This window comes from Micropterus salmoides, unplaced genomic scaffold (genome assembly GCF_014851395.1).
Source record: "Micropterus salmoides isolate LMB-PRFRI ecotype aquatic unplaced genomic scaffold, ASM1485139v1 Ms_hic_scaffold_14, whole genome shotgun sequence".
In the NCBI taxonomy this organism is placed as follows: Eukaryota; Metazoa; Chordata; class Actinopteri; order Centrarchiformes; family Centrarchidae; genus Micropterus; species Micropterus salmoides.
The window spans coordinates 16,087,559-16,115,016 of NW_024040485.1; the positions used below are offsets into that span (position 1 = coordinate 16,087,559).

General features: G+C 41.8%; 1 protein-coding gene across 9 annotated transcripts in view; it reads right to left on the reverse strand.

Annotated features, from left to right (window-relative positions):
* kmt2cb (lysine (K)-specific methyltransferase 2Cb) overlaps positions 1-27,458 on the reverse strand; it is a 72,151-nt gene that overhangs the window by 22,215 nt on the left and 22,478 nt on the right. For 4 of the 9 annotated variants that reach the window (XM_038717994.1, XM_038717990.1, XM_038717991.1 and 1 more), the window contains exons 6-35: positions 26,480-26,589; positions 26,203-26,312; positions 25,491-25,653; positions 25,165-25,336; positions 23,437-23,551; positions 21,391-21,566; positions 20,834-21,207; positions 16,671-16,751; positions 15,866-16,581; positions 14,366-14,488; positions 12,613-12,729; positions 12,145-12,249; positions 11,028-11,132; positions 10,732-10,913; positions 10,238-10,402; positions 10,018-10,124; positions 9,818-9,889; positions 9,509-9,721; positions 8,906-9,025; positions 8,498-8,623; positions 8,260-8,390; positions 5,723-5,915; positions 3,583-3,675; positions 3,244-3,291; positions 2,033-2,173; positions 1,887-1,919; positions 1,279-1,428; positions 1,044-1,185; positions 691-926; positions 430-503 (exon numbers count right to left, since the gene is read on the reverse strand). In XM_038717994.1, coding sequence (XP_038573922.1) covers positions 430-503; positions 691-926; positions 1,044-1,185; positions 1,279-1,428; positions 1,887-1,919; positions 2,033-2,173; positions 3,244-3,291; positions 3,583-3,675; positions 5,723-5,915; positions 8,260-8,390; positions 8,498-8,623; positions 8,906-9,025; positions 9,509-9,721; positions 9,818-9,889; positions 10,018-10,124; positions 10,238-10,402; positions 10,732-10,913; positions 11,028-11,132; positions 12,145-12,249; positions 12,613-12,729; positions 14,366-14,488; positions 15,866-16,581; positions 16,671-16,751; positions 20,834-21,207; positions 21,391-21,566; positions 23,437-23,551; positions 25,165-25,336; positions 25,491-25,653; positions 26,203-26,312; positions 26,480-26,589 — 4,693 coding nt within the window. The remainder of the gene's footprint in view (positions 1-429; positions 504-690; positions 927-1,043; positions 1,186-1,278; positions 1,429-1,886; positions 1,920-2,032; positions 2,174-3,243; positions 3,292-3,582; positions 3,676-5,722; positions 5,916-8,259; positions 8,391-8,497; positions 8,624-8,905; positions 9,026-9,508; positions 9,722-9,817; positions 9,890-10,017; positions 10,125-10,237; positions 10,403-10,731; positions 10,914-11,027; positions 11,133-12,144; positions 12,250-12,612; positions 12,730-14,365; positions 14,489-15,865; positions 16,582-16,670; positions 16,752-20,833; positions 21,208-21,390; positions 21,567-23,436; positions 23,552-25,164; positions 25,337-25,490; positions 25,654-26,202; positions 26,313-26,479; positions 26,590-27,458) is intronic. The other 5 variants (XM_038717997.1, XM_038717992.1, XM_038717995.1 and 2 more) reach the window with 4 other exon arrangements.

The following is a 27,458-nucleotide window of genomic DNA, read 5'->3' on the forward strand; positions in this document are numbered from 1 at the left end:
ACTATAAATCAGGTATCTCAGTATTTGACCGATCATGACTGGGATGTTTAAGTGGGATATCAAAAGAAAAAGCCATGAAAGAGAAGTGCTACAATGTAACCAGTGGCAAAAAGCCCTTAAAATCACTAATGCAGAGTACATTTTTTAATCAAGACTAGGTCTTTGAAACTAGCCTCTGCCAGATAAAATTACTTCTAGTGAACTTAATTACTGAGACCATAGTGAGTTCTAACACTGAGTGGGGCTTCCTATGCTAATTAGTTCATCTGTGAATGGCCGGATTTCAAATTGCATTGGCAAGAGGCAAGAGGCCAGATGCGGTAAAGGAGCCTGCCTTCCGCATACTAATATGGAAGTGCAACTAGTAGTGACAGTTTGACGTCTGGCATGGAAGAAAATTGTCAAATTCAACAGTATGAGTGATCTTACCACATATGGGGCCCTGTCTTGTGAACTAGCTTTCCTCCAAAGTTTTGCAATTTGCTTTACTCTTGTAGACCAGTCTGTTGAAAGAATAAGAAGAGTTGTCATGCCAACAGTCTCACAGCACAGTCAAGGTATTTTTGCACTGTGTGACTGAGACAGTGCAGTGGGTACACCTCAACAAAGACCCAGAAATAACAGCAATGATGACAATAAAAAAAGATGGACAAAGGGGAAATATATATATCTTTAGAGCCATATACAAACCTGGGTATTCTTCTTTAAGGTTAGGGAAATTGACATTGGTATATAGGACGGGTGCTACAGTGGCTAGCTCTCCAAGTGTCTCCTCTTTCTCCCACTTGAGTGTACTCCTTTGGGCATTTGACATGGCTTCAGTCTCCCCCTCAGGCAGAGATCCAGGGGGGGTAGGGCCGGGGCCATGGGCAGGGGAGGGCCATGAACCAACTACCTCTCGAGGCATCTGATTAAACTTTCTATCCCTGTAACAACAAAGGGAAGAGGCTCATCTTTAATCACAAAACTCTGGTTTTGCAGAGAAAAAAGAAAACTCAATCTTGGAATATTTCATATTTTAAAGGAAGGAAGCAGTACAATACCTTGGATTGTCAGTGAAAGGCATGCGGTTCAGGGGAGAGAAACTTTCTGGGATGCAGGGCCCTGCCCCTGGATTTGAAGGTAATCGTTGGTTTGGTCCCATCATACCATTCATCATTGGCATCCTTGGAAACATGGGATTCCCTACATACACGATTTAAGAGGTGAATTAGATGCAAAGATTTTCAAAAACAACACCGTCGAACGCCATCTCCGACAAGGTGCTTAATGATGTACCTGCATTGGGGTGAGGCATACTAGTGCCAGGTGTGGCAGCAAGGGGCCCTGGACCATGGGGGTGAGGCACCTGTGGTGGTGGAGGTGGTTGGCTAGTGCTGGGGCTAAGAACTGCTGTGAAGAGATCCTCCACATCTTTTCCCTCCAGCTCTGTAACAGAGTGTAGCAGTACAATGTTGTGTATGCCTGCATATATAATACCCATTTAAAGTAAGAGTAAAGATGGGTAAAATTAATAAACTACAATGTCAGAATTCATTACTCCCGATTGCAGCAGCTATGTGTTTTTAAAATTTTTTTTAAAAATCGCATTGGTAAATGGCCACTACAGGATGACCCATTACAAGAAAGAATTAGACAGAATTAACAAAGTAACATCTTCATATAGTAATACATTAATTGTATTTATAATGTGAGACAACTGGTTAATATTTTGTGTTTGCCTTGAAACCTGTCTCACTAACTTGTAAAACATTGTTTAGCCAAATTCTGAATCACAGTCCAATTGCTGTAACAACACTACATAGGGAGTTCACAGTCACATTAATTACTGTAGGACAATGGTGGATAAAGCTTACAGTTTTGCAAGAAAGAATGAAATTACAAACCTGGAATTTTGTAAAGTTTGCTGAGAATTGATTCTGAAACAACAAGAGAATTACAGAAAACAGATAATTATTTATCCTGTATTAAATTTTAAAATAACGGCTCAAAAGACCTCAAAGTGTCTGGATGTCTGGTCTCTCACACTGACCATCAGTGACCATCTTGTCTAGCTCTGGGCTAAGAATGCCGTCCAGGGGTTCCTCTGGGAGGGTTCTAGGAGTCCTCCGACCAGCCTGAGACTGGGGCGCCACTGGGGAACTGTCTGTCAGGGGCCCTATGTCCAGACCAGCTGTGGAAACACACAAAGACATACAAAAACAAATCATAAAACGTACGCACAAAGCAACCAACAAGATACCCAACCAAGAAAGTGATCATAAATATAGACTTGAAGTAAGAACATGTTAATGGCCTGTTTAATGCAATCAAAACGGAACAGTATAGGATTACAGCTCTGTGGGGTTACGGTGTTGTTTAAAAGGAGTGTTTTGCTAACTGAAGAGACAGACAGCTCATACCAATTCTCAGTAAAAGGTACACAAACACTTGAACGTTGGTGTTGGAAAGTATTGCTCTGGCCCACCAATTACATTGGTATTCTGCACTAAACACCTATTAATCTCTTTAAAAAAGGAAGCCATGCAACCTTCATCAGTTTTTAAATAGCTGATCCAATACATAAAAAGAACCCCATAAAAATAATCTGGGTTACTACACTGCTAGCATCTTAAATTAAAATTTCTCACACTTTACGTTACATTACACATCATAACTGCAACAACTGTTTTACTAAACTTGGCTACAGTTGTCAATATCTGCATTATTAATAAGTAATATATGGACACAGGGCATTTAAGTTGAACAAAGATTTTTACAAAAGAATGAAGGACATTTACTGCAGTGCTTTTTTGTCATCTAGCCACAGAACTGAGACGAGAAGACCTCCACAGTCTTCAGGAATTAGAAGGACATTTGCCAAGGCTGCTTGTTCTCTAAATTGCTTGGTTCCAAATTGCTCATTTCTTGAATGCCAGGATGTCTTTGTCAGTTTGTTTCTTCACCATCTTGATTCTCTGACGGCGGCTATGAATTTGTTCTCATATTTATATAAGAAATGTCACCACTGTGAAAGGGCTTCAGGAGGCTCACATACATAGACTGACACACCATATGCATTAGAGTGAATTCTGTGCACTGGGTTAGGTAAGCACTACGCAGTTAATGAGTGTTACAGCAATCTGAAATGGTTGAGAAGTAGTATGTATGAAGCAGCTTATATGCATGCACACTCAGAGACACACACCGTAAGAGAGGAAGACTGCACTAAAGCAAGGGATTAGTAGGCCATAGCACCCTTACCAAAAGGAGGAGGTGAGCTGTCAACCTGGAAGGAGCAAAAATCAAGACCTACAAGGACCCAAAACCAGATAAAATGAGTGAAAAAATAGTACAGACAGAACAAGCACAACACGCTTCAGACAATGCAAACAAAAGATAAAACCAAAGATGAACTAAAAATATTGTTAAAGAATGTGACATTTAAAAAAAAAAAAAAATCATTAAGTGGTGAAATCAAAATAAACTCGCTGTCTGAGGAAATTTCTGAACCGGGAGCAAAAGATTTTATAAACCCCACGGCTAGGTGACTATTAATAAATTCTTGCCACTGTGACTGCCTGTGAGATTTATATGACGCACCAGAGTCACTGCTTGGTTTTCCGAGCATTCCCAAGATGTCTGCATCAGTGTTCAGAACATCAGATAGATCAACTAATGGTTCCTCAGACGTCTCTGTAGATGGGGGGGGGGGGGAAAGGAACAAAAAAAAGAAAGAAAAACCAAACCGTCACAAATCATAATTGATGGTGATGCTGAACGGACATGAGAATGTGATTTGGAACCTTTGTTTGGGTGCCACATGTAAATTTGGTCTTGAGCAAACAAGAGAGGAAACTGTATGTAAACATAAGCTAAACTGTACTGGCCTCTGAAAGACTTCAAATGTGCTTAACCAAATGTATCTTCCAAGAGTTTAATTTAACTAATTAAAGTGACTTTCGAGATTTATTGGCATGGATATGAACCGTAATACTGGGATATCAAAACTAAAACATGTTGAAGACGGACAACTGTACTCAATCTTAGATTATGGATTTCATCATTCAATAAAGTTCTTTGAGGCTTTGATTGAGATAATTGTGGGTCATTTGGCCTCAAGCTTTACTGCATACTCAGACTCTTGCAAAATGTTCCTCATCTAAGCATACCCCTAGTCAGTTCTATGCTACAGTCTTTTCCCTTAAGAAATTCTGTACAGAATTTGAAAAGTTTATTTGGTTGAAAAATCACATCATTCTCAGAAGGTCACACTTGTCAAGGTTACAGTGTTGCACTCTTTCAAATAGCAGCATACCATTTTCTGAACTGCAAAATCAGTTTTCTAAAGAGTTGATACCTTGAAATATCACTCATCCTCGTTATCTTTTTATTCCCTCCCATTTTAAACCACAGTACTGGATAGAACTCGTTCTCTCTAAAACTCGACTTAGGTTTGGCTTACAACAATTTTAAGCAACAGCACTGTTTTACTACTTAATGTTCAAGAATATATAAAAAGATTGCCCAAAGAACTAAAGCTTAAGAGTTGACAGATCCATTTCACATGTGCTTCTCTCAACTGCATGAACATTTTGTACATCACTCTTTGCTAATAAAAGTTTGAAGTTGTGCTACGTTCCGACAAACATTCAGGTGTGTTGTATACAGTACACATTGGTTTCAGTAATAGATTTTGACTATGCATAGATGTTAGTGAACGGTTTGCTGACAAACACTTTAATGGTGGTGGCTTCTCTCCATTTGGCCGTGTTGGTGTGCTGCATGGTACGCAGCGCCAATAGTGAGGAAATTTGCTTAAATATGTGCAGGCAGCAGGTAGGATGTGGAAAATCTGTCAGTTAATATCAAAACCGTTACAAGCAGTGTGGCCAAAGCTGGGCTTCTTGTTGAGATGCACTAAGTATACTATAAACAGTGTCTCATGTTCTGCAACATAATAAACATGTTAAACCACTGTTTGCATTCACAGCAATTTCATTAATTTGACTGAATCTTTAGACAGCTTGAAAGACACCTTTTCCATTTGGAATCAGCCTTTCTAAGCCACTGTTACTATTCTGTTTGTGGCACGTGGCATTTTTTTGTCCTGGCTGCACAACCGGTCACTGAGGTCAGCACAAGGGGCATGTGCCATTTCATGTCAAACTGAGTGAAACGCAGAGAGAGCAGGAGTCAAAAGATTGAGGGGGCAGGTGAGACAAAGTGAGCTTGCAGAGAGAACAGAAGTTGAAACTTTATTTGGTATTTACAGAGTGAAATTCTGTGCAATTCTTTAGTGTAGCAGTAATGTGAATGGAGCTGCGGTTCTACAAATGACCCTTTGAACACTAATGGCTAGAGATTAACCTTCGACACTCTGACTTTGTTTTACATGAATGAGTGAAATGTGGTTTGAACATATGTTCAGTGGACCTGATATCATACCTATTGACTCCTGTATGAAAAGGGTTAACACTCTCATTGGGTGAGGACACTTGCAGAGACGAAGGAGAGAAATACGTGGAAGAAAAGACATTGTTATGCGCCAAAATAAGAATAAAAGATACCCCTGTTGAGTCAGGCTTTTACAATACCTGGAGTGATTCCTTTCCAGCACTGATCTAATTTATGCCATTCTTGTTTATTTGGTCATATCTAATATTCAATCCAACGCCTTGCTTTGAATCAATGAATCATTACATCCCTTGTCCTGGAGAAATTAATTAATGTGTATACGTACGTGCTGCTGCTGGTCTGACGGGAAGGGATGTTGTCGATGCGCTGAGCAGAGGGTCTGATGAAGGGTCAAGGAAGCTGGTGGTTGGATGTTTCCTCTCCACTTGGCTTTGCCCCTCTTCTAGTAAGCCAGACTCAACCCCCTGCTGCCTGCTCTGCTTGCTTTTGTCTAGCAGGTCCTTTCCGAAGAATGCCTCCTGAACATGACAACACAAATCACTGGTCAATTCTCTGGGTTGACACTTCAGTTCAGGGAACTGTCAGCTTACCTTTCTTGACATCATACTTGGGAAACACATCACCATGTCAAATAGAGATCATTCAGTACACACTGAAGGCCCACGAGAACTGGCCAACATGACATAGAGAAGCTCTGAAACAGCTGACCTCACTCTTGTCAGCACCTACCTCCCCAAACCACTTACACACACACACACACACACACACACACACACACACACACACACACGTCATCTACTATCCTCTGCGACATGCAACTGCAGCTCCCTGCTGCACCGAGACATTAAAAGCCTAACGTGTTGCCATTTAAAAAATTAATGAAATGTGCTTCACTCTGTTGGACCTTTAGGTTAGACTGAACATCCCCCTACTATGGTGGGATAAAGAGCAGCACTGACAGCTGCCAGTGGATTAATGGACATCACATATCTATGTTTTGGCCAACAAAAGGTGACACTGAAATACTGGCTTGACACACAGAGTCTTGAAGTTATCTCCAGTTAAGCTTTTGTATGTCAATTTACAACCCCGACAGGAGCCATTTAAAGAGCATAATCAGAGACGAGTATCCTCTATAGTGACTTGCTTTAGGCTGTTCCTCTTTCAAAAAAGCTTGCAGAAGGGGCACTGTGCACCAAAGTTCTCTAAGTGGTTTCCAGGCAATGTACTTTGGATTTCCAACCTTCCCATGGGTGAGATAAAATGCATTTTAAGAAGATATGGCATGACAAGACTAGACAATCTGTGCATATGAATGGGGGGGCTTGCATAACTATCAACAAAAATAGATTTGCATCTACTGGTGAAATAAGCTGTTTTAACTACTAAAACATTTTTTCTTGTAACAAATGTGCCTTTTAGAATATCTAATGTATAAAATAAGGCATCTGTGTTGGCAAAATGGACTGAATAAAACTCATTGGTGATTATTACAGTAAAACTTCAATTAAAAGCCTAGTCCCAATTAGACACCTGTCTGTCTTTTACTGGCCGGGTGTGGCTACACGTTTGGACAAATAAACACAGGTCTCAATTAGAAGCCCGGTCTGGAAGTCACTGGATGTATAAAACCTCGTAAAGCCCACTGCGTCACCCTCTTGAGCAAGTTCTAAGCTGCTCAGAATGTACATACCAATGTAACTTTTGTCAATATGGACATACTACACATCATTGGATCAGTTAGATTCTCCACAATTCAATCATTTATTTCATTTTACAGAAACAATGTGCACCAAAGTATTATTCATTTAGATTTACCGGCATGGTAAAGGAATTAAAGGCCTGTCGCAAATATAGACAGGGTGAGTTCAGTGATTTAAGCAAATAAAAGACTGGGCTATTGATTGAAGTTTTACGGTATTAAATTTATTATTTGTAGATATTTGTGTACAGGACAGATAGAATTCATAATCAAATCAGTGTTGTTTTTTTAACAGTGATCACAGAGCTTTAATACCCCCAGAGTGGTTATGTAGCAGTTTACTGGATATAGTGTAATAGTGGTTATACACTGACATAAAATTGTCATGTTATATGGCCACTCAGTTTATACACAGCATTAGGCCCCATCCACACTACTGCGTTTTCGAATTAAAAAGGAGACCTTTTGCTACATTTGCACCTCCTGTCCAGACTAAAACAGCGAAAACGAAGACCTAAAATGGAGAAGTTTGGAAACGCTGCCGACCCCGTTTTGAGTTTCAAAACTCCAGAGGGCGTTTTAGTGAAGACGGGCAAAAATGGAGGACTTTAGAAACGAAGACGCAGACGCTCGGCTCTCTGATCTGGTCTCAAAAGTCATGCAAAGCAGAAACACAATTCTACTTTTGAGTTGGTCTTTTTATTAAAATATTCTGTACCGTACAGATAACACTTATCTGCCTACACTTTTACGGTGCATGTTGCCGTTTCCTTTGCGACGACAGTCTGTTTTCCGCTGCCACACTCCCGTGTTGCATTCAGTAACAGTCCCAGCTTGTTATTGGTGTATGCAAAAAAATAATTCAATTGGTCTGATTATTCGTCTGCATTTCTTTATTCTTTCACCAAATCTTCTACAGAAGAGACCATCTGCTTCATGTTTAGACCGGCACGCTCATGCCAAGTGTACGTGAAGGGCCACTAGACGTGCATTTTCAGTTGTTTTAATGTAAACGGATCAACTCTAAGACGCAGCTAAAACGCTGGTGTGGGTGGAGATTGTTTTCGTTTTAATTCTCCGTTTGTAAACTAAAACGGATTAGTGTGGATGGTTGGTATCTTTCATGTCAAACAAAGAGTGTGCTATCAAAGATTACTGACCTGCAGGTAGGCGGGAAAAGCTTCCTCCAGTTTTGTTTTCTTCTTTCGGTAGCGTTTCTTTATTTTTTCTGGTACCTCTGGTCCAGGAGGTGTCTCATCCACGGGCGTATCAGGCAGAGCCTCTGTCCATCCTACAACAAGAAAAAATTACAATCACAAAAAGATTTAAGTTGACAGATCAGGGGACAATCTATTTTAATACAGATATATATATATATATTTAAATTGCTGTACAGACCCTCTTCTTTTCCAAAGGGATTCTCTGACACTGAGCCAGAGGAATCCTTTCTGCAGAGGGCTCGTTTGGCCTTGCCTGGACCTTGACCTGGACGGCTCCTCTGGCGGACCATGAACCCACCAATGCCTTGAAAGGAGAAGTTATTAACTAATTAGCAATATATCAACTCACAAAAAAAACGAAAACATTTTCATTACAATCATGGACGATATGATTTAAGATGTATTGAGTTTGATTGTATGGTTCTATTAATTGTCCAGAGCATTCAACATGAATGCTCAGAAACACTAGATAGAGCCCTCTGTACATCAGAGGCCCTGAGATGGCAGTGCTTTTGCTTCAGCGTCGGGCATGTACTGCACCATTTTACGCTTCAGAGGAGCTGTCTCCTTCAATCAGGTGCCCTACCCGGTCGGTACGGTTTCCTCTTCCTCTTCTTGCCGCCGTCGGCCCCCTTGGAGTCATCTTCTGCTGGCTCTCGCTCCAGGCTGGAGTCAGACTTCCCCTCACAATCTAGGAGCTCCGCCTCTGCAAGAGGGAGAGAGCATTGATGATGAGTGACAGCCCTGCGGCAGAGAACACACCGGCCAGGCTGTTCAACACAGCACCAGGGTCAATTCTATCTGAACTCCACTCAGTACCAGGACATTAGCCTGATTGAAATTAAGTTCACCAGTTCCATTACTTAAACCCTTCATTTCCAGTGAGCCTTTTTCTTTTTCATACACTATTTTATATAGTAATAAAATTTGGTTGCCCCTTATTTACCTATATCAAATTTCTTTCTTTACTAATTAGGGGCATCCAACACTGATCATGGCACTCCATTTTAATCGACTGGTATTGATTATATGAAGCATTTCTGATACTATTACTACTATTTGTATTATTTATTGAAACAAACTGTGGAGCTTGAAAACCATTATTTAAACACCAGATTGTATTCATAAAGCACAGCAAAATAAGTAGGCTGAGGGCCTCCAATAGAAGAGTGTGTGAGAAGACAAGTACCTCTGTTGTCCTCCATGTCTTCATCACGAGAGAGCTCTGAGTGGGGGTCTAAGGGAGCCTGAAGCACTGCTACACTGTTCTGGTTAATGATCTTCAGCTTCAGCTTCGGCTTGGGTTTCCTGCGCCGTGACGCTGTAGCAGACAAGCTCTGGAGCTGGCAAAGGCCAGACTCTGTCAGACAAACGCCATCCTGGGTATAGGTCTTTGACAGATCTGAAAAGCCAATCACAGCTAGAATGAGCATACTGTAAAAACTAAAGTCAAATCACCATTTTAAACAGATTTTTTATATGTTAACTGTGTACTCACCCATTTCTTTAGCCTTTGTGACAATCTGCGTCATAACTACAGGCTCAATGGCGTCTCTGGCCTTGGTCATAACTGCAGCAGCACAGTTCACACAAAAGCCATTAAAAACAAACAGCAGAAACAGGAGGATCAAATGTCATAGATAAAGTCTATTCAACACACACGCACGCACGCACTTAGAGGAATCACTGTGTTCCCACCTTTAGTGGTTTTGAAAGCTCGGCACATTGTGCAGTCGAAGCAACCGTCTGCAGCCTTTTCAACATCTTCCTCTGAATGGAGACCCTGACAAGAAGCATGGAACCATCTGTGGATAGAAGAGAAGGTTTGCATAAGAGCCAATTATGTTAAAAAAAAAAAAAGTAAAATAGAGGAGACCAATTCTCCTGAGCTGACACGGTTTGTAGAAACACTGCACACCTGTCACATTGGCGGCACTGCAGAATTGTGGTGCCTTCGCTGTAGTCCACCAGGCAGATGGGACATGTTGCAAGGCTGGCACAGGGGCCACACTGGGTGTAATTATTCTGCCACTCACACCTTAGGCCTGGGGTGGTGGCGCCACACTGGGTACAGGACACGCACCTGCGGGAGACAGGGAGGACAGAGGTCATTCTACCCCAGTTCACTTCATGGAGGATAACTGTGCAGCAAAAATCCTGACGACTCATTTCACTGTCCACATGCAGCAAATATGAAATTATTCGTTCATTTGTAGTTTTTAGAGGAATGTTAAATTCAATGTATCCCCTCTCAGTAAAAATATTTAAGGTCTTCACTTTAAATGCCTTTGTGTAGTTGCAAAAATGCGGGGGGTACAACTGTTTCATGCTTTTAGTAAACAAATTTCATTATTTTTTAAATCATTGCCTGTTTGAAACAAATTTAGATGAAATGATCATAAAATGATTCACCATTTGCACTTCCAGCTGTCTTTGGGCACGTTCTGCAGAGGAGGATCCAGGCAGTAGGTGTGATAGCTGATGTCACAGTCATCACACAGCAGCAAGCGGCCAGGATCAGTGGCCTGGCCACAAGCCTCGCACACTGTACACTCAAGACAACGCCAGCCTTTACTCAACACCACCTTGGTGATCTGTGAAAGTGACAATGACATTTATATGCAATTTTGCAGATGATAGGATTGTATTTTTGCTATGTACTCAAGCATACTGTATGTGTAGGTATACAAACTCAATAGTAAATTTACCTTTATGCCAACACAAAAGGGATGGTAGCACTGGCCACATTGAGCACAGGCCAAAAGACGGCCCTCTGCACCGAGGCCAAAACTCCCACACACTACACACATGTCCTAAAAGGAAAGATATTGAAATTATAAAATAGTTGGAACAACGCCTATATTTGTTTTTCCTGTTTTCCCAGTTAACTTACATGTTTATGATGAAAAACAAAACAAAGAAACTAGTCAGCTGGTGCAGTTTGTTAAGAAGAATAAATCTGACCACTGCTGAACTTTCAACTCAGTTTGCGTTTCACCACCCAATCATGTGGGTATCAATATGTTCTGCATATTCCTTCAATGCCACTGGTGCTGTAAGTAGAAGTCATTAAATATTTTGTTGCATGCTGTCCTAAATACTGACGGAAAGAAAATGCTTTCCATCCTAAACCTGCTCGGTCAATAAGAGCAGTGTAGTTGTCCTCCACCCTAAAATACAGCAGTGCATAAAAGCATATTGAAATGCAAGGTAGAAGGAATACACTTTAGAAAACATTGGCCTTTTAAGACCTTTTTAACCATGATGATAGAGTGAGCTCCTTTCAGCCCTTGCTTCACACTCACATTCACAGCTAAGAGCTAGACAGAACAGTCTTTTTGAGCAAAGACCAGTTCACGTGAGCCATTCAGGGGTTTGTGCTGTAATAAGCAGCACCGCAGCTGTATTTTTTAATTGCTTAGTCTCTTTATATGAATAGTTATTCTCTAATACAGGATTTCAACCTTCAAATAACTATCCCACACTGCTAACTTCATAGTTACTGCTATCTCTAAAACCTTGATGAATATTTGACAGCGGCCATCAGTCACTTGGTGTTTACGGAATCATTTCAGTACAGGAACATTAGTTTGAAGGCAGAAAGAATGAAATGATAAAATTTCAATATGATCCTGTGTTATATAATCAACTGCATTTCCTGCAGGCAGTTGGCTGTATGTCCACAGGAATTAATGATCTCCAGTGGGAGAGGTCTTTAAGCACAGATTTAATTTCAGGCCATCTAAGTGAATGGAGAAATTCACGGATGAGGACTCAAAATGAAATACATCAGCAACACTCTTTGAGAATTAAATAAACAAACACCTGTTTTAGCGTGAAACTATCATTGCTGGAAAATATGACCACTGTGTTATGCATGGCGTTCTCCTCCTCCTCCTTCACTGGGTATGGTGCTTCTATTGTGGTGACCTGCAGGCAAAGAAAAACACAAAAACAAATATAAACAGTGTGATGACGTAATCATAATTGATCATAAGAATTAATATAACCAAGGATGCACATACTATAGAGGAAAAGTTACTATCAGCTACTACTTTCTTTTATTCACAACTGCTGAGTCATTATTTGAAGGTATTGCGAACCGGCCTCATTAAATGTGCAGCCTTTACCTTAAAAAGTGGCTAGCAATAACAGGTTATTCTGTCATTAACACTAATGCTGTTTAAAATACATCGGCCATGTCTTGAGCTCGACAGAAAACAAAAACTACTTTTGCATATTGTGCAATATTTGCCAAAGATGTCGAGAAGTCATCCGACTGACAGTACATACCCCAGGGTTGATGCCGGGACTCACTCCATTTTTGCCTCTGGCCCTGCCACGTCCAGCTCTACCGGACAGACCAGCCCCTCTGGGCCGCCTCCTCCCAGGGAAGCCTGAGCCTCGACCCTATGGAGGCAAGACATTAATCAGAAAAGGTGCAGTCCGGCACTTAAGGGGTGGATATAGACACATTGTAGGGCAACACGGGGACATTGACGAGTACCCATCTTATAAGCTGATATGAGCAGACGCAAGCTCCACTTGTTTGTAAAAGCTTGTTTCTCTCTTGCACAGGGTCAATTGATCCAAGTCATAGTTTGGCTCAGTGGACAAACTGATCAGCAAACAAACTGTCCAGTGAAATCAGCCCCTGATTTGTTACCCCGCCCCCCTTGCTGCGATTCATTTGAGCTGGTGTGAATATAGTAATCGTACTCTGGACCAGACCAGATGCTTGGGAGGATGTGGTCTTGGACCAGTCCCAAACAAACTCTGGAACGGTTCGTTCGTGGTGGGAACGTGATCAGACCTTGATTTGAACTAACTACCTTTAAAATCTCACGCTTACCGAACACGTCTTATGTTTAACATGCTGACAGTCTCAAGCTCAATATTAGCTCAGCTGTTCTGCTCAGTCATCTGTAGACAGTGCCAGGGCTGCAACTAACAATTATTATTAATTAAACTTTCTCGATTAGTTGTTAGGTCCAGAAAATTGTCATCAGTCAATCATGCCTTCCCACGGGTGACCTTTTACCATTCCCACTTTCAGCTTTTAGGTCTGTGTATATTCTTGACTGCACAACAAGAAGAGCACTGTTCATCCAGTTCTAGAAACGTAATATTCTGCGGAGTTGTTTTCTACTAGCAAACTGCTAGTGCAAATACAGCCTGCATAACCGGTGATTCACTTAATATTTATTTAAGTATTTATGCTATCATCAATATGGCTTTGTAGAAATCTGTATTATTTGAGCATCACATAAATGCTCAACAAGGGAAAAAAACCCAATTCTTGACATTTTGATGGTTCATGCCAGACAGCGAGAATGTGAGAGTTAAGAAAAGGCCTCTGAGCTGTCGTTCTAGAAATGCATATTCCACCATTTCTGACTGGAGGCCTCTGCCTAATCATGACTGTCAAACTTAAGTCGAACCTTCCAGCACCTGCCCCAAAATCCCTTCCCATTTACCCCACATTTGACACTGATCCCAGACCAAGGCCCCTCCCATCCACTGTGCCTCCTGACACACTGTGCGATTGTGTTTAATCTGGACTGGACCCCTGCCGCAGCGTACAAATTAACCCTCACCCAGCTTTGCTAAGAGTAATGACTGTCACCATGGCTACCAACTACCTCAGACATTTCACTAAATCAAAATCAAAGAAGAAAAAAATACTTCAACAAGTTTGGATAAGACAGAAAAGGAGGGCGCACAGCAGAGCATGGCTGACAAAGAGGAAATGGGAGAAATACATTCATTTGTAAAAATATTTGTGTAGACTGTGGATGTCTTATTACACCGAACCCTTGATCTCTCAATTCAACCGCAAAGCCAGCAAAACCCACTGTCAAAATAGCCATTTGCTTATCCATTGTCCTATGAATCTCCTCTTCTCACTGTAAGGTGGTGGTAATTGTTAGTGCAAGCTACACAGTGACGTTCAGGAACACACGGGGAGTGTGCGTCACTAGGGTAAACAGAGGGCTAGCAGAGGGCAGCTGCTGCCCTGCTGTCTCTGGTGAGCCACAGTATTTACCACTCTGATGCTCCAGCCGGGGCTGCCAGAGGACTGCCTGGTCTTTGGGACGTCCCACCCCTCTGGCTGGTCTGGTGACCAGGACAAGGGGGAGCTCACACTGCTATGGGGGCTCCATGCACCCTAAGGTAAGGTGGGGGGCGGGTGAGAGAGTGAGAGAGAGGGAGGGGGGGGGGGGGTGACAAAATGCAGCAACTTAAAAACAAAGCCAGCGAAGAAACAAAACATACAAAGAAAGATGTTAGAGAGATGCAGTGAGCTCCTAAGGTAGCCATCTGGGAACTACTCAATACACATCCATCTATGCAGAGCCAATGCATTACAAAGCATCTTGTGTGCCAAAAGATGACCAGGATATGGTATTAGGTTACATTCTGTGTTAAAGCCAATCCGGTTTTTCATGCATATGAATTTAAAGGTTTCTAATAGACTCTTCATAAAAGCAAAACTGGAGAGCACAATAGCATTAGTTGCATTTCACAGAGCATACTTTGCCAGAGCAACATGGCACCATACAGCAGGAAAGTGGCCCTGGAAACTCTCGCCATGACAACCATGTATGTTTCGCATGTTGACAAAATGAGTAAACTGCGTCAGCATGGCAGCACATGAGCGCATTAGACAAACTTAAGCATGCTGGAAGAAGAGCAACATTCAAATTTTTGGCCCCAGGCCTTGTGTAACAGATTAGTTTGGGCTATAAGATGTTTATTTAAGAGATGGGATATATCTGAGAAAATGAAACATTTTGCAAACTAAATTAATCTACCCTCACCAGCATCATTCATAATATATTATAGCCATGGGTGTGATTCAATTTCCATTCTTATTCTTCTGAGTGTCTATATTCTTTGTCTCCATTACAATTCATTTGTTTTAGTGACACTAAAAGTTATTTTTATTTTTTTTTTAACACAGCCACTAGTGACCCACTGCAGTTGACGGGAGAAATATGGAGATAACTAAGACATGGTAATGGTCACTTACCACATGGTAGTGGTAATTTTTAAGTCAATGGAACCATAAGGTGGCTCATGTTTGTAATGTGGACATGAGATGAACAGAGTGATGAAAATGCCACTGAGGTGGAATATGGTGACACTCAGTGAAAGGTGCTTTAGCCATAGAAAAAAAATAATATATAATTCCTACTGTAAATAACTAATACTTCAACTGAGCTCTGCATGAACACTATGACTAACTATTCAGGTGGTGCACAAATGTGAAGAGGGCACAAGGAGTTGAGAGAAAGCATCATTCACCAGGCTGTCCTCCTGCTATGCTTGCATAGTGTACTGCAAGGTATAACTTGACTGAGGAAAAAACATATACTGAACCGTAGCCTTTAGGCTGCTTCAACCAATCCAGTGCCACCAAAAAAAATAAATAAACAAAACTAATCCACCTAGCAGACCCCCTAGGGCAGCCACAATAACTTGGTTGGGACAGTGAATAAGGCAGAACCGATGCTCTTCTGCAACATGATATCCATGTTCCTACCTGTTTCACTCGTGGCCTCCCAGGAGAGAACTTCCTCTTGGTGATGGCTGGCTTTCCCATTCCAATCTTAGGGGTGAGTGGTATAAGCGTGGTGGTGGGCATTACACTGCTGTGGTCACCCAGTGGAGGTAGGATCTGGGCCAGTTCTCTGGGAGACATCCCTCGGACCAGAGGGGAGGAGTGGGATGGAGAGGAAACCATTTCTGCCAACCTTTCCACACATGTCTTTAGTGGGTTCTCGTCTGAAGACAAGCTGGAAAGTGACGGATCAGGCTTGCTCTCCGGTGTAGTGTACATCTCCTCCGATGTAGTAGAGGCAGAGGGCTTAACAGTCTCTGCCAGGTTTCTGTGAAAAATAAGCTCACTCCTCTCCTTCTTGAGTTCTTTTGGAACAGTTTCCAGGAAAGAAGCCCTGACTACATCCATACTTGAAGGCTGGGGTAGTGAGACCTCCATTGGTTGGTCCGAGAAAGGTACTGATGCAGTACTTGGTTCTTTGGTGGTTGAGATGATGGCCTTAAAATCCTTTGTGCTGGGGTTGGCCATGCCCTGCTCAGGGCAGGCCTCTGTCTTTGCTGGTTTGATTTGTAATGTGGTATCCTGTGCCTGTAGTGCCTCCATAGAGAGCTGGACTGGAAAAGATTCAGACTCCTGGCTGGGAGCCGTTGAAGGACTCTCCGTAGATGTAAGCTGGGCTCGTGCTGCTGGTTTTGTTTCTGTAAGGAGAAAATACACAGTCTTTACATCATGTACATCATTAACAGATGAAAAAAAGATAGAAGTGGAAACCAATGTGTGTACAAACCTGGTTTGAATTCTGTTAGGACTTTGTTGACAAAAGGTTCAGTAACCTGCCTCTCGACAACGTCTGCTCCCACTGAGACTTCTAAAAGCGATAAGATCATTATCAGAATGATTATATACACAATAAAAAAAGTAATTTGTTCATTAATAGAGAGAACTGGAGAGACTGAACACATTAAAATAAAGTGGTATGGGTATAAAGAAAGAGGGCCACAGGGAAATTTTAGGCTTGGAAGCAGAGAAAAATAAATATTTCTGCTTGCATCCATTCAATCCACCCATCATTTTGAACCTGATGGTAAAACAAACACGACTATGATTTAAATTCCAAAGTCATGAAAACTCTTATACCCTTTAGTAAAACCACCAAGGGTTTTTCTATTAAATAAGATGAACATGGGCGATAATCCTTTACAACCTCTAATTTAACATATACGACCTTCTGTTGCAGATCACCAATTATCTCATGAGCCATTAAATACAGAAAAATGTATATAGGCTAGTTACATCCAGTGGGGTACACCCTGGACAGGTCACCAGTCCATCACATGGCACACAGACACGAACAACCACTCACACCTAAAGGCAATAGTTGTTAGGTGCAATTAAGAGTCACACATTACCTTGCCTGCATGTCTTTGGACTATATAGGCTAGTTCTATAAGTAAAAAAAACAGTTACAGACATTAAATGGTTATTTATTATATAAGGATATAAAATAGATTTCACTGCTCGGATTTTAATAAACTGTTGTATTAGTCTTGAAAAGGATGTGACAGGGGTGTTACTGAAAAGGCAACTCTTAATCAAAGGCTGCATTCTAACAATAATCTAGGGTCTCCTACCTCGTCTCTCCATTCGGTTATCTAGTGTCTCCTATCCTCTCTCTCCGTTTGGTTTTGTATTAAAAGACATCAATGCATTTGACTAGTCGGGTATGAATAAAACTAGTCATTCCTGGCTATCAGGCGTCCACACAACGAGCCAATATTCTGCCAGACAGCCTCTGACCGTACAGATAGCCCAGTCTTAACGAGACACCCACCATTTCAATACACAAGTTCCCATGTCACACTGATCCTGACACACACATGCACCTGCTAAGCATCTCTGCCAGGGAAGGGAGTAACCATGACAACCCACATCCCAGGGCCTGTGTGCTCTGGGCTCATGACTGTGCAGCTTGCAGGTGCTCATCCGGTGCCGATGCCAGAAAGTCAATTAGGAGATGGGCCTCCGACCATCTCCAGCCTTCAACTATTGACCAAGCTGAACACACATTCTCATTCATATTATCTCCCTGCTTCCTACACCTCCTACTGTGAATGAGGTGATGAGATAAATACACGGCTTTGATTAATGCAGCAGAGGCCTACAGTCGGGCCTAACATGCAGTCACAGAACAGATCGAACAGCATCTGTCAGTTGAGTCACGGGAAGCCTGCTGTTAAACCCTGAGTGGTGGAGAATCCTGGCAGGTGATTAACAGCTCTGGTTAATGACTTTAATTACATTACATGTCGCGGGCCGCGGGCGGCATAGTCATGATCTCCCATAACAAAGCAAAAAAAAAAAAAAAAAAAAAAAAGGAGAGAATCTGAATAAGAGAATCTTGAATTAAACAAAATAAACAAATAAATAAACAAACACATTAAAGCTCGACGCAATCTTAATTTTGGGTGCTTAAATCGAACCTCCAAAAGCTCCTCTTATATCAATCCACAGATATGTGACACTCGTCTTTAAAACCACAATGGAGGAAGCATCGCTTTGCCATAAGAAAAAAAGCTAGTAAAATAAGAGCACATGCGTATGGTGTGTAGAGCAAGAAAGCTGTGTGTGCAGTCATGAATGAGCCAGCATAGCTCCGAGGCAGGTTTGCAGACAGGGGATCTAATATCATCACCATGATGCTACTCCTATCCATTCTCTCCTGCCAGTGGAGTCTGCTGTCTAGACAGAGTGGGCAGTGTAGCTACCGCTGGCATCCCTAGCTCACTGCTAATTTCCTTGATACTACCCTCCACTGCTCAAAGAACTCACAGGAACCATAGTGGAGATGCAGCCCTGAGCTTCATACAGATACCAACATCATGTAACTCAGTGTTGCTACAACTTGTACCACAGTGAATGAAGCACCAGAAACAAGAGGCAGGTATGGTAGGTGAAGGTGCATCTACTTAATGGCATGTTGCTAGAAAAGCTCATACGCCAGAAAAGATTATGTCCACGTCGAGCCTCTGGGGTTAGAGTTCAAGTCACATCCAAAGTATTTATATTGGTTCTGACAATATGGCTATTCCAAGAAATGTCACTGCAGTTGAGTTGTATCCTATTTAGTTACTCTATAAGCAACCAAAATTAAACAACAAAGTTATTCTGTCGTGCCCAAATTCTTTGAAGTCCCTGAATCCAATGGCCATAACTAATATTCTGAATCCCATTGAAGGTAGGGCTGAACAATTTTAGGCAAAAAATCTAATTGCAGATTTTCTGTCAGATTATGCGATTATGATTTGAGTATTTTTTTTTTTTTTTTAAAGTTTAGCTTAAGTTATATTCACTTATATTCAGGAAGTCAGACACAGTACGGCATAGAGAATCTGGTCGAATTTCAAAAATAAACACCCTACAGTAAACACAGTTAAAACAGAAACAATTTAACTACGTAGCCTACCTAATCGTGGTAGTAGCAGCACAAAAATCAGACAGATGAACAAATAAGCAAATCTGAACACGTCAGCAAAATCAGGCAGGCAAAATGCTCTTATTCTGAAATGCTACATGTGGGATGTGTAGCCTGCACAGAGCAGAATGAAAGGGCTCACAGAGAGCTGTTGTCTGTAGTTGAAGCACACAAAATGACAAATTAACAACATGTCAACAACGTAGCTCTAAACGCTCAGCTGCTGAAACACTTCAGTGTGAGTTGACGGACAAGACCGCAGCACAGCCGCTGCCTGTGTTGGTTCCGCTGGCGCCACAATCCCAGCGTTTTTCTCCAGTTTCGTTTGTTGTTGTAAAATTTACACGCCCTGTGCCCGCTCTGATTGGTGAGTAGGACCGTAACAGGAGGCGCATGGCACTTATGATTGGTGAGCAAGCCTGTCACACAAGGATGACAACGGAATGAATCTTTAACTGCATGACTGTTTAAAACGGGTCAGATGCACTGTTTAATTAACCTACATTTTAATTGCCATCTTCACGATTAGCTAATCGCGTTCTTTCAAATCGCAATTTTCAATTTGAAAAAGATTAATTGTTCAGCCCTAATTGAAGGCCCTATATACGATAGACACCTTGTTGTGCATTGATTTTGTATCTCACACCTGTTGCTGGCAAACAAGTACACAGCGATATGACAGACATGAGACACGTTCGCAGTGCCTTAGCAACGTCTCCCTCCGTTAAGCAGCATGAACAGTCCAGCCTAGACTGAGGTTAATTAAACACGCACTGCAAGTCAAATGTAAAGTTGATTTGCAGCAGTATGAGCAACCAACTCCAGTGCCCATCTCTGTCTCAAGTCGCACTGTGTAGTTTCACTTAGCTATGCAGTGAAGTGACCTTTTAAAAAAAATAAGTGCTCTCAAGTATCAATTTTTCATTCACATAGACTAGCAGAGCATCCAACGTCCCCAGGAGACAGGAGGGAGAAAAAAAGTACTTTTAATTCTCAAAACAAAGACAGTGGAGTCGCTTTAATCTCTCGCTAGTAGGACACCATCTGGTTATTGGGGAGTCCTCAGAAAATCCTCCAAATAAAAGAGGGAGTGCTTCTCTCTGGTCTTAGTCCAAACAACTCCCAATCCTTTCATCTGCAACAACTGCGACTTTCAAAACTTCAGTGCTGACACCAGAGCCCAATTTCGTGTTGCGTGCCCAAAACTTTTAACTGCTTCTGCATGGCTAGAGGCTGAATGAATGAACCCTCAACTACAAAGATTCTCTTTCATTTTCAATTGTATAACCTGGTGCTTGTGTATGATTCTGTATAATCAAAAGAGTTACGTTGCTTGGCTCTTCCTTGCAATAACAAGATGTGATTAATATGCTGATAAAACAGATTAGATGGTCAGGAGGGACACTTGGGCATAGAGGAAAATAAAGATAATACAAGGAAAGAGATCAGAGCAGTTATCTTCCTATGTATAAGCTAACCTTTTTGGAACAAAGACCCACCAGGCTTCTGGGCCGACATGACCAGCTTCTCCTCCTGGACGGTAGCCTGAACAAGCTCTGGATCTGAGTGCAATGGAACAGCGAGTAATTCCGGTTTGGGGTCATTGTGCATTTCAGGAGGCAGCTGAGTGCCAGGTTCTAGGTCTGTGTGCTTTTTAGCCAGCTGTAGGCCAGTCTCAGAGTCTGTGTGCATGGAGGCTGGCTGAGGGCTGAGCTCTGGGCCGGTGTCCATATCCTCTGCCTGTAGTGCCTGCTCTGCAGCAGGAGACCTGCAGTTGGAACAAACATAGTCCTCTCTGGGGTGGATTTCTGCTTGGCCTGAGTTCTGACGCTCACACTCCAGGTGTAGCCATCTGAAAGGAGTGCACAGGAATTTTAAGGGATTGTTCAACAGGGATGTCTGTGAAACCCAAAAATGTGATATGTTTGTCACTGTGGGTTTCCTAGTGTTTTCTTAGTGTTACCAGGGAACATAAATTCACCACAGAATTAAAGCAAGAACAAAAAAACAACATTGTTCCTTTTGTGTTCCTTACCTCTTACAAGTGTGGCAGAAGAGTAAGTCTTTGTGATGCTCAGGGTCCAGGATGCAGGCACACATAAGACAGCACAGAGCAGGGTCCTGGTTTTGGACACAGTTCTCACACAGCAGGCTGGTGTGGTGCCATTGCTTGCTGGTTCGTGTTCCGCATTGGATGCATACTCTGCAGTTCTGAGGAGCAAAGAAAGCCTTCATACTAACATAACACTGAAATCAGTTCAGAGCCAATGCATGGAAAAGGAAACAACCAAGAAACCTGTCCAGACCCACAGCGAATTTACATGTATTTAAGACCAAGACTCTATTGCATATCATCATATAGACTAACCAGTTTTTAAATACTAAGGTTTACACATAAAAAGTACAAACATTTAAAGTTTCATAACGTCTTATTTCAACACAGCACATAATTTTACAGCAGATGCATTTCCTGACATAACCCTCTCCATTTATCCTGCCAATTAGGACAAGACACTGCACATGCATGCGCAGTGTCTAGCCAAGGACATTTCGACACATGAACAAGAGAAGGTGGGGATCAAACGGCCAACACTGACATCAGTAGATGCCCCGCTCAACCACCTGAGCCATAGCTGCCATATTTGAAAAGTGTTTGGCATCAAATGAATTAGGGTCTGGCTACATAGCTGCATCTTGCTGCCAAGTAGGGTAACAAATGGCTGACACTTGATATCATGTCCAATTGCTTTTCAAAAATCACTCGAACAGTTACGTTGAGCAGTGTGGCACAAGCAAATAAATAGCAATTAAACTTCAACACTGACAGTGTGCACCAGCAAACGGAGCTGTTTTGGGTTTAAAAAGTGGTCATTTGGCTTCTATTCAGCAGAATCCCTGTTAAGTGCTACTGTTAATTCAAAATGGCGCTTGGACTCCAGTATTTTGCTCATGCTGGATATGAAGAGAGGCTGCCCAATCTTGACAAAACCTTCGTGCTTCTTGTTATTTTATGTATGAGCACTGCCTGTCCTTCAGCTGGGAACACAGAGTGATACTTTCATTTCTTTACCTTTGTGTGAAAGTGTTCAAGCTATCATTCCTAACAGATGCGTCATTGTCGGGTGACTCAGCAAGAAAAGGCAGAAAGTTCACCTCAACATAGATACAACTATAAATGGACAATTGTACAGCTCTGTATCAATTAAAGATAATGATTTCCATAATGGACGCTATCACCCGACACAAAAATCCATTTGAAAATGTCCATTTAATAGACTCATTTAGTAGACTAGCTAGCCACTCAGCTTGAGGAAGTTTTTATCTCAGGCACTGGCCTCCATTCTGGTGAATCAAATTCTGGTGCTCATACATGATAGACAACGTCAAGAGGAACATCACAGAGCATTGAAACTGAAACAATGACTTTTTCCCCTATTGATCTCTACTTTAGCAAGACAATTGCACTCAGAACAAAACTACCATGTGAGCGGGGATAGGGGTTGGTGGCAGGCGCCCTGGAGAAACAACTAGCAAGAAAGTGTGTGGGTTGTGCTCCTACTGTGCTGAGTCACATTGAGAAGCCAAGTGTGAAGACCTTTCATCACCTGCTGGCTCTACTGCTGCGGCCTTAACCAGCCGCTTGAGTGACAAGCACACCATTTACAATGCTGGAGGATGGAGGGGTGGGTGTGATTAACATGCACACGCTTGTAAACAGACACACACACTACATTGTCTGAGGCTGAAATGACGCCTTTAAAGCCGATGTGAGTCATTTCGTAACCACACAATACAAACCACTAAAAGTAATATTCTCATGGGTGGTAGACATTTTACTGCAAATGCAAAGATTCATATCATGAATATTTTTCCATTGAATATCCCTGTCTGCACACATGGGGAGTTTTGTCTTGCAATTTGCTGCAAAATTACTGATCGAAACAATGTGGGCATCATGTGCAATGGGTTGGCACTTCAATAGAAAAATGATTAAAAAAATATTTTTTCATACCAGCCAGAATAACCTTTATTTTGTATCATCTTACATATGCTATCCAGCATCATATGAGGACTTTCCTACCTTACATCTCCATCCATTGGTGGGAAGAGAGTCCATAGCAGGTTGTAGACAGAAGGTATGATACCCTTTGTCACACATGTCACACACCAGCATTTTAGTGTCCTCTCCTGGGTTCCTACAAAGAGAGAGAGAGAAGGTTTAATGAAATGATGCAGCATATAGGACACAGTGCACATGAACTGCCAAAAGCCACGCGGGATGTTATATAGTCACATGGATGATCATAGTAGTCTTGTTTATCTTTTTGGAAGAGTCATCTTTAGGAGGTTTTGTGAACAAACTATTTTTTTTACATAATGCATTAGTTCTCAGTTGAGCACCTGTTGAAAACTTTCCAAGCCAGGCAAAAGCACATCAGGTGTATTCTTTGTGACTTTTTAAACTTTTAATTGAATCTGTTGAATCTGTTTCTGTTACACTGGATCTTGGTTGTGTAGCAAATATCAATCCCATTTGTTTTCATTTGAATGAGGGGAGAGAACTAGCCCTTTCCTGCCCTAACCAATATGTGCTCTCTGTTCTTATTTTTCAGAAAATGGGAGGAAGAATTATTTGTTTTTGTTTTAGTGTATGTCTTGCCAACAGTTAAATATTGTATTTCTAAAGAACCCCCCAGAAATAGTAATTTACAAGAACAGCCTTACATTTGCCAGACCAGCTAGAAAACTGGCTGAGCACACTAACGGTCCCTTATTGACTGACTACCCATTCTTGATAAATGCATACACAAGATTAGGCCTGCTGCGATGTGTAGGCAAGGCGATGCATTAAATTGTCCTGATATGCTGCGTCCAATGCCAGAACAATTACCTGTAGACTGAACTGGTGTATTCCTCTCTCTTTAGGCCAGCAGTGAAATATTTTAATAGTTGCTAAAGGTGGTAAATGTAGCTTGTTAACATACTTATGTAAGGATAATTGATTGTTGCGCATCAGAATGGTATATACACAATATTGTATTTGGTATTGTATTGTTTACAAGGCAAACAAAGAATGCTTGCTCCTGGAGAAATGTTAAATATTAACCCAGCTGGTATATACAGTGGCTCGGGGCATGTAGCTGTGCGTCACGGTGTGTGGGGGTGCTACATCTCTAATTGTAGGGTTAGAAATAAGTAAGGCTGAAAAATTGGTTTACTGTAAACACAAACGGCCTTTTACTGACCAACACAGGATGTATTTTAATTATTTTTACTTCCATACATACATACTTACAGGTAAGGTTTAAGATTGGGATAACATCCACAATAAAGGCTATGCTATAATAAAAGCTTGTAAAGTTGTCAATACTAAACAATATGAAGGAATCAAACAATTTTGAGCCAGTCTCAACTCTCATCCCATCCATTACAGTATGTGACTATATCATGAAACCATACTCATCTTGAAAAATACCATGCTATGCAGTAACAACATGTAACAGGGGTTTCTATGTAAATACGGAACAGAAAGCTTAATGGAAAGTGTTCACCTAAGGCAAGCAGGCCTGGTTTCTAGCAGAGCTCCTGTGCTGTTTAAATAAGGTCAGAAGTTACAAGATTGAGCTTCAGGGTAAAACATCCAGTTAGCATCTCACAAACCACAGAGGTAAACAAACCAGCAGTATGCACCATGCCTGCTAGCTATAGAGAATAATAGTAAGAAAAAAAAAAAGTTAAAGAAAAGCTGAACAGAATGAAAACATTCAATCTAAGATACTTTATTTACGTGAGTGTGAAGGTGACTCACTTGCATGTCTGGCAGACTTTACACTCAGGGCACTGCCAACCTGCCCTCCTTAGAGGGGTCACGGCCATGTCCAGACATACCCCATGGTAATGCTGACCACAACTGGTGCAGAAGAGCTGGTCCAGTAAGTCCCCTGGGCTATCACATAGTGCGCAATTTACATCATCTACAACTGTGGGAAAGGAAAATTAAACAAACTAAACAATGAGAAACAATCGCATTTCAGACGGTAGATAGTTGATACAATGTCAAATTCTTAATTTTCATTTATGTAAATTATTTAACTAAGCTTTTATATACAAAGTATCCGATTTTACTCAACTTACATTTGTGAATGGCCAATTCAGTGTGTTCTGGGCAGAGGAGTGAGAGACTCCTGATATCCTGAAAGGTCCCAGCTGCCCCCGCACAGGGGTAATGGTAGAATTGAGCACATCCTTCAGCACAGCACTTAATGGATGCTCCAAGGCGCTTACAGTATGCACAGTGCTACAGAAAGAGACACAGAGAGATCATTAAATATGTCTAAAATGTCATTGTCTGCAAATAAATTCCATGAACAGCCAAGGCAACAACAAACTCAAAAACACATCCATTATGTTTTATGACTGATTTAGCTTATGCTAAGAAAGTGCTTTATAGATGAATGTATACATCTTTCTCAGCTGAGATCAAGACCCCTGTTTAAACCCCTGATGATCACAACCATGACAGAAACTCATCCATTCCCTATTTTTCCCCTCAGTTCTACGAGTGTGCATTGATAGCTACTCTGCAGATCAAGTGGAATACTTGCCGATGGGCTGCAAACGCACCGCTAACACTAAGAGCTAAGCTGCCACGAGAGCTCAGCCCTGTTGAGTGGCGTGACCTTTTCCATTTCACAGCTGAGAGATCCATGCTGCCGGGCCAACCTTTACCAGCCAGTCTGATCCATCAGCTTGACTGTGCCTCACTAAAGCAGTCCCTCCCTGCTGCCCCAACACATTAAGATGGTGTTAACACCTATTAGTGCACGGATGTTCTCCCCTGACTCACCTTTGTGCTCCCTGAGTCAATGGCTCTGTCCACATTAAGCAGAGATTGTCCCTCGCCCTCACAAACACCTTCGGACCACAAGGCACAACTCTGATGTGCCCAGCATTGCCCTGAAAATTCAAGACAATTGATGTGAAGACAACACAAGGTTAGAATCAAATAAATATCTTGTGTTGTACGTGTAGAGCATTCACAAATGGTGAGATTATGAATAAATGTGATTCGCCATTAAAAGCTTGGTAAAAAGGAGTAAGAATGTTTAGTCTACTGATCTTACCTGACTCGAAGAGAGACTGGACATTAAGATCTTGTGGAAGGCCGACATGAGAAAGCTCATCCCAAAATCGACTGGCTGGGTCTGGTTCTTCCTCGCAGCTTTCAGACCCACTGGAACAAAAAGAAGAAGTTTGCAGAGAAAGCGGGTCAGCACAGCTTTTTTTTGTTTTGTTTTTGTTTTTTTTTTTAAAGGAGGACAGCTAAAAGATATTCTACGCAGGAGAAAGGAGGACAGTCGGAATCAATTTAGGAATGAATCGAGAGTAGAGACATAAAGGTAGAGAACGATGTGCAGTTTTTACAAAAGCAGAGAGATGAAGACAGAATGAGCCGGGGGGAAAATGCTAGACAGCAAATAAAAAGCTGTGGGGGAGGAGGGAGAGGAGGAGGAAGAAGAGGGCCATCTTGTTTGGTGAGTGCACAAGAGGCTGGCTGTTCTGTCTCATAAAATCTGTTGAAAAGGATGCGTTTCCCCGAGTCCCTGGCTTGAACTAGTGAGCTGCATAGCATGCGGAAAATGTGGAGAGGGAGCATTAGCATTTAAAAAGGACTTAAGTTCCAGTAAACAAACTAACGGCCAAAATCAAGAGACTGGTTTCTGGAAGCATGATGGCACATTCATGACAAACAGCCTTGGCAGCTTATTGTTTATAGGCAAAGTTTCATCACTAGTTATCAAATGATCTTCTCCCGCCTCCTCACATTTCCACAGTTTTCCCCTTTGTCCACCACCTCTGCCTCTGACAAATCAATACATAATTTTCCCTCCTGCGCCTCTGTGTGGCATAACCGAGGACTGGCCCCCCTTGACCAATCACACAGCAACAACACAACAGCTACTGGTTGGCTTGGCATGCTGCCAGAGCCATACTGCTCTCATTGCCTATTACGTCACTGTGAACCCGGAGAGACGCCCAACTGGTTTCCAAAGGGCCAAAACAAATTAGGCAGCTGTCCAAAAGAGTCCGAGGAGGGTCCTT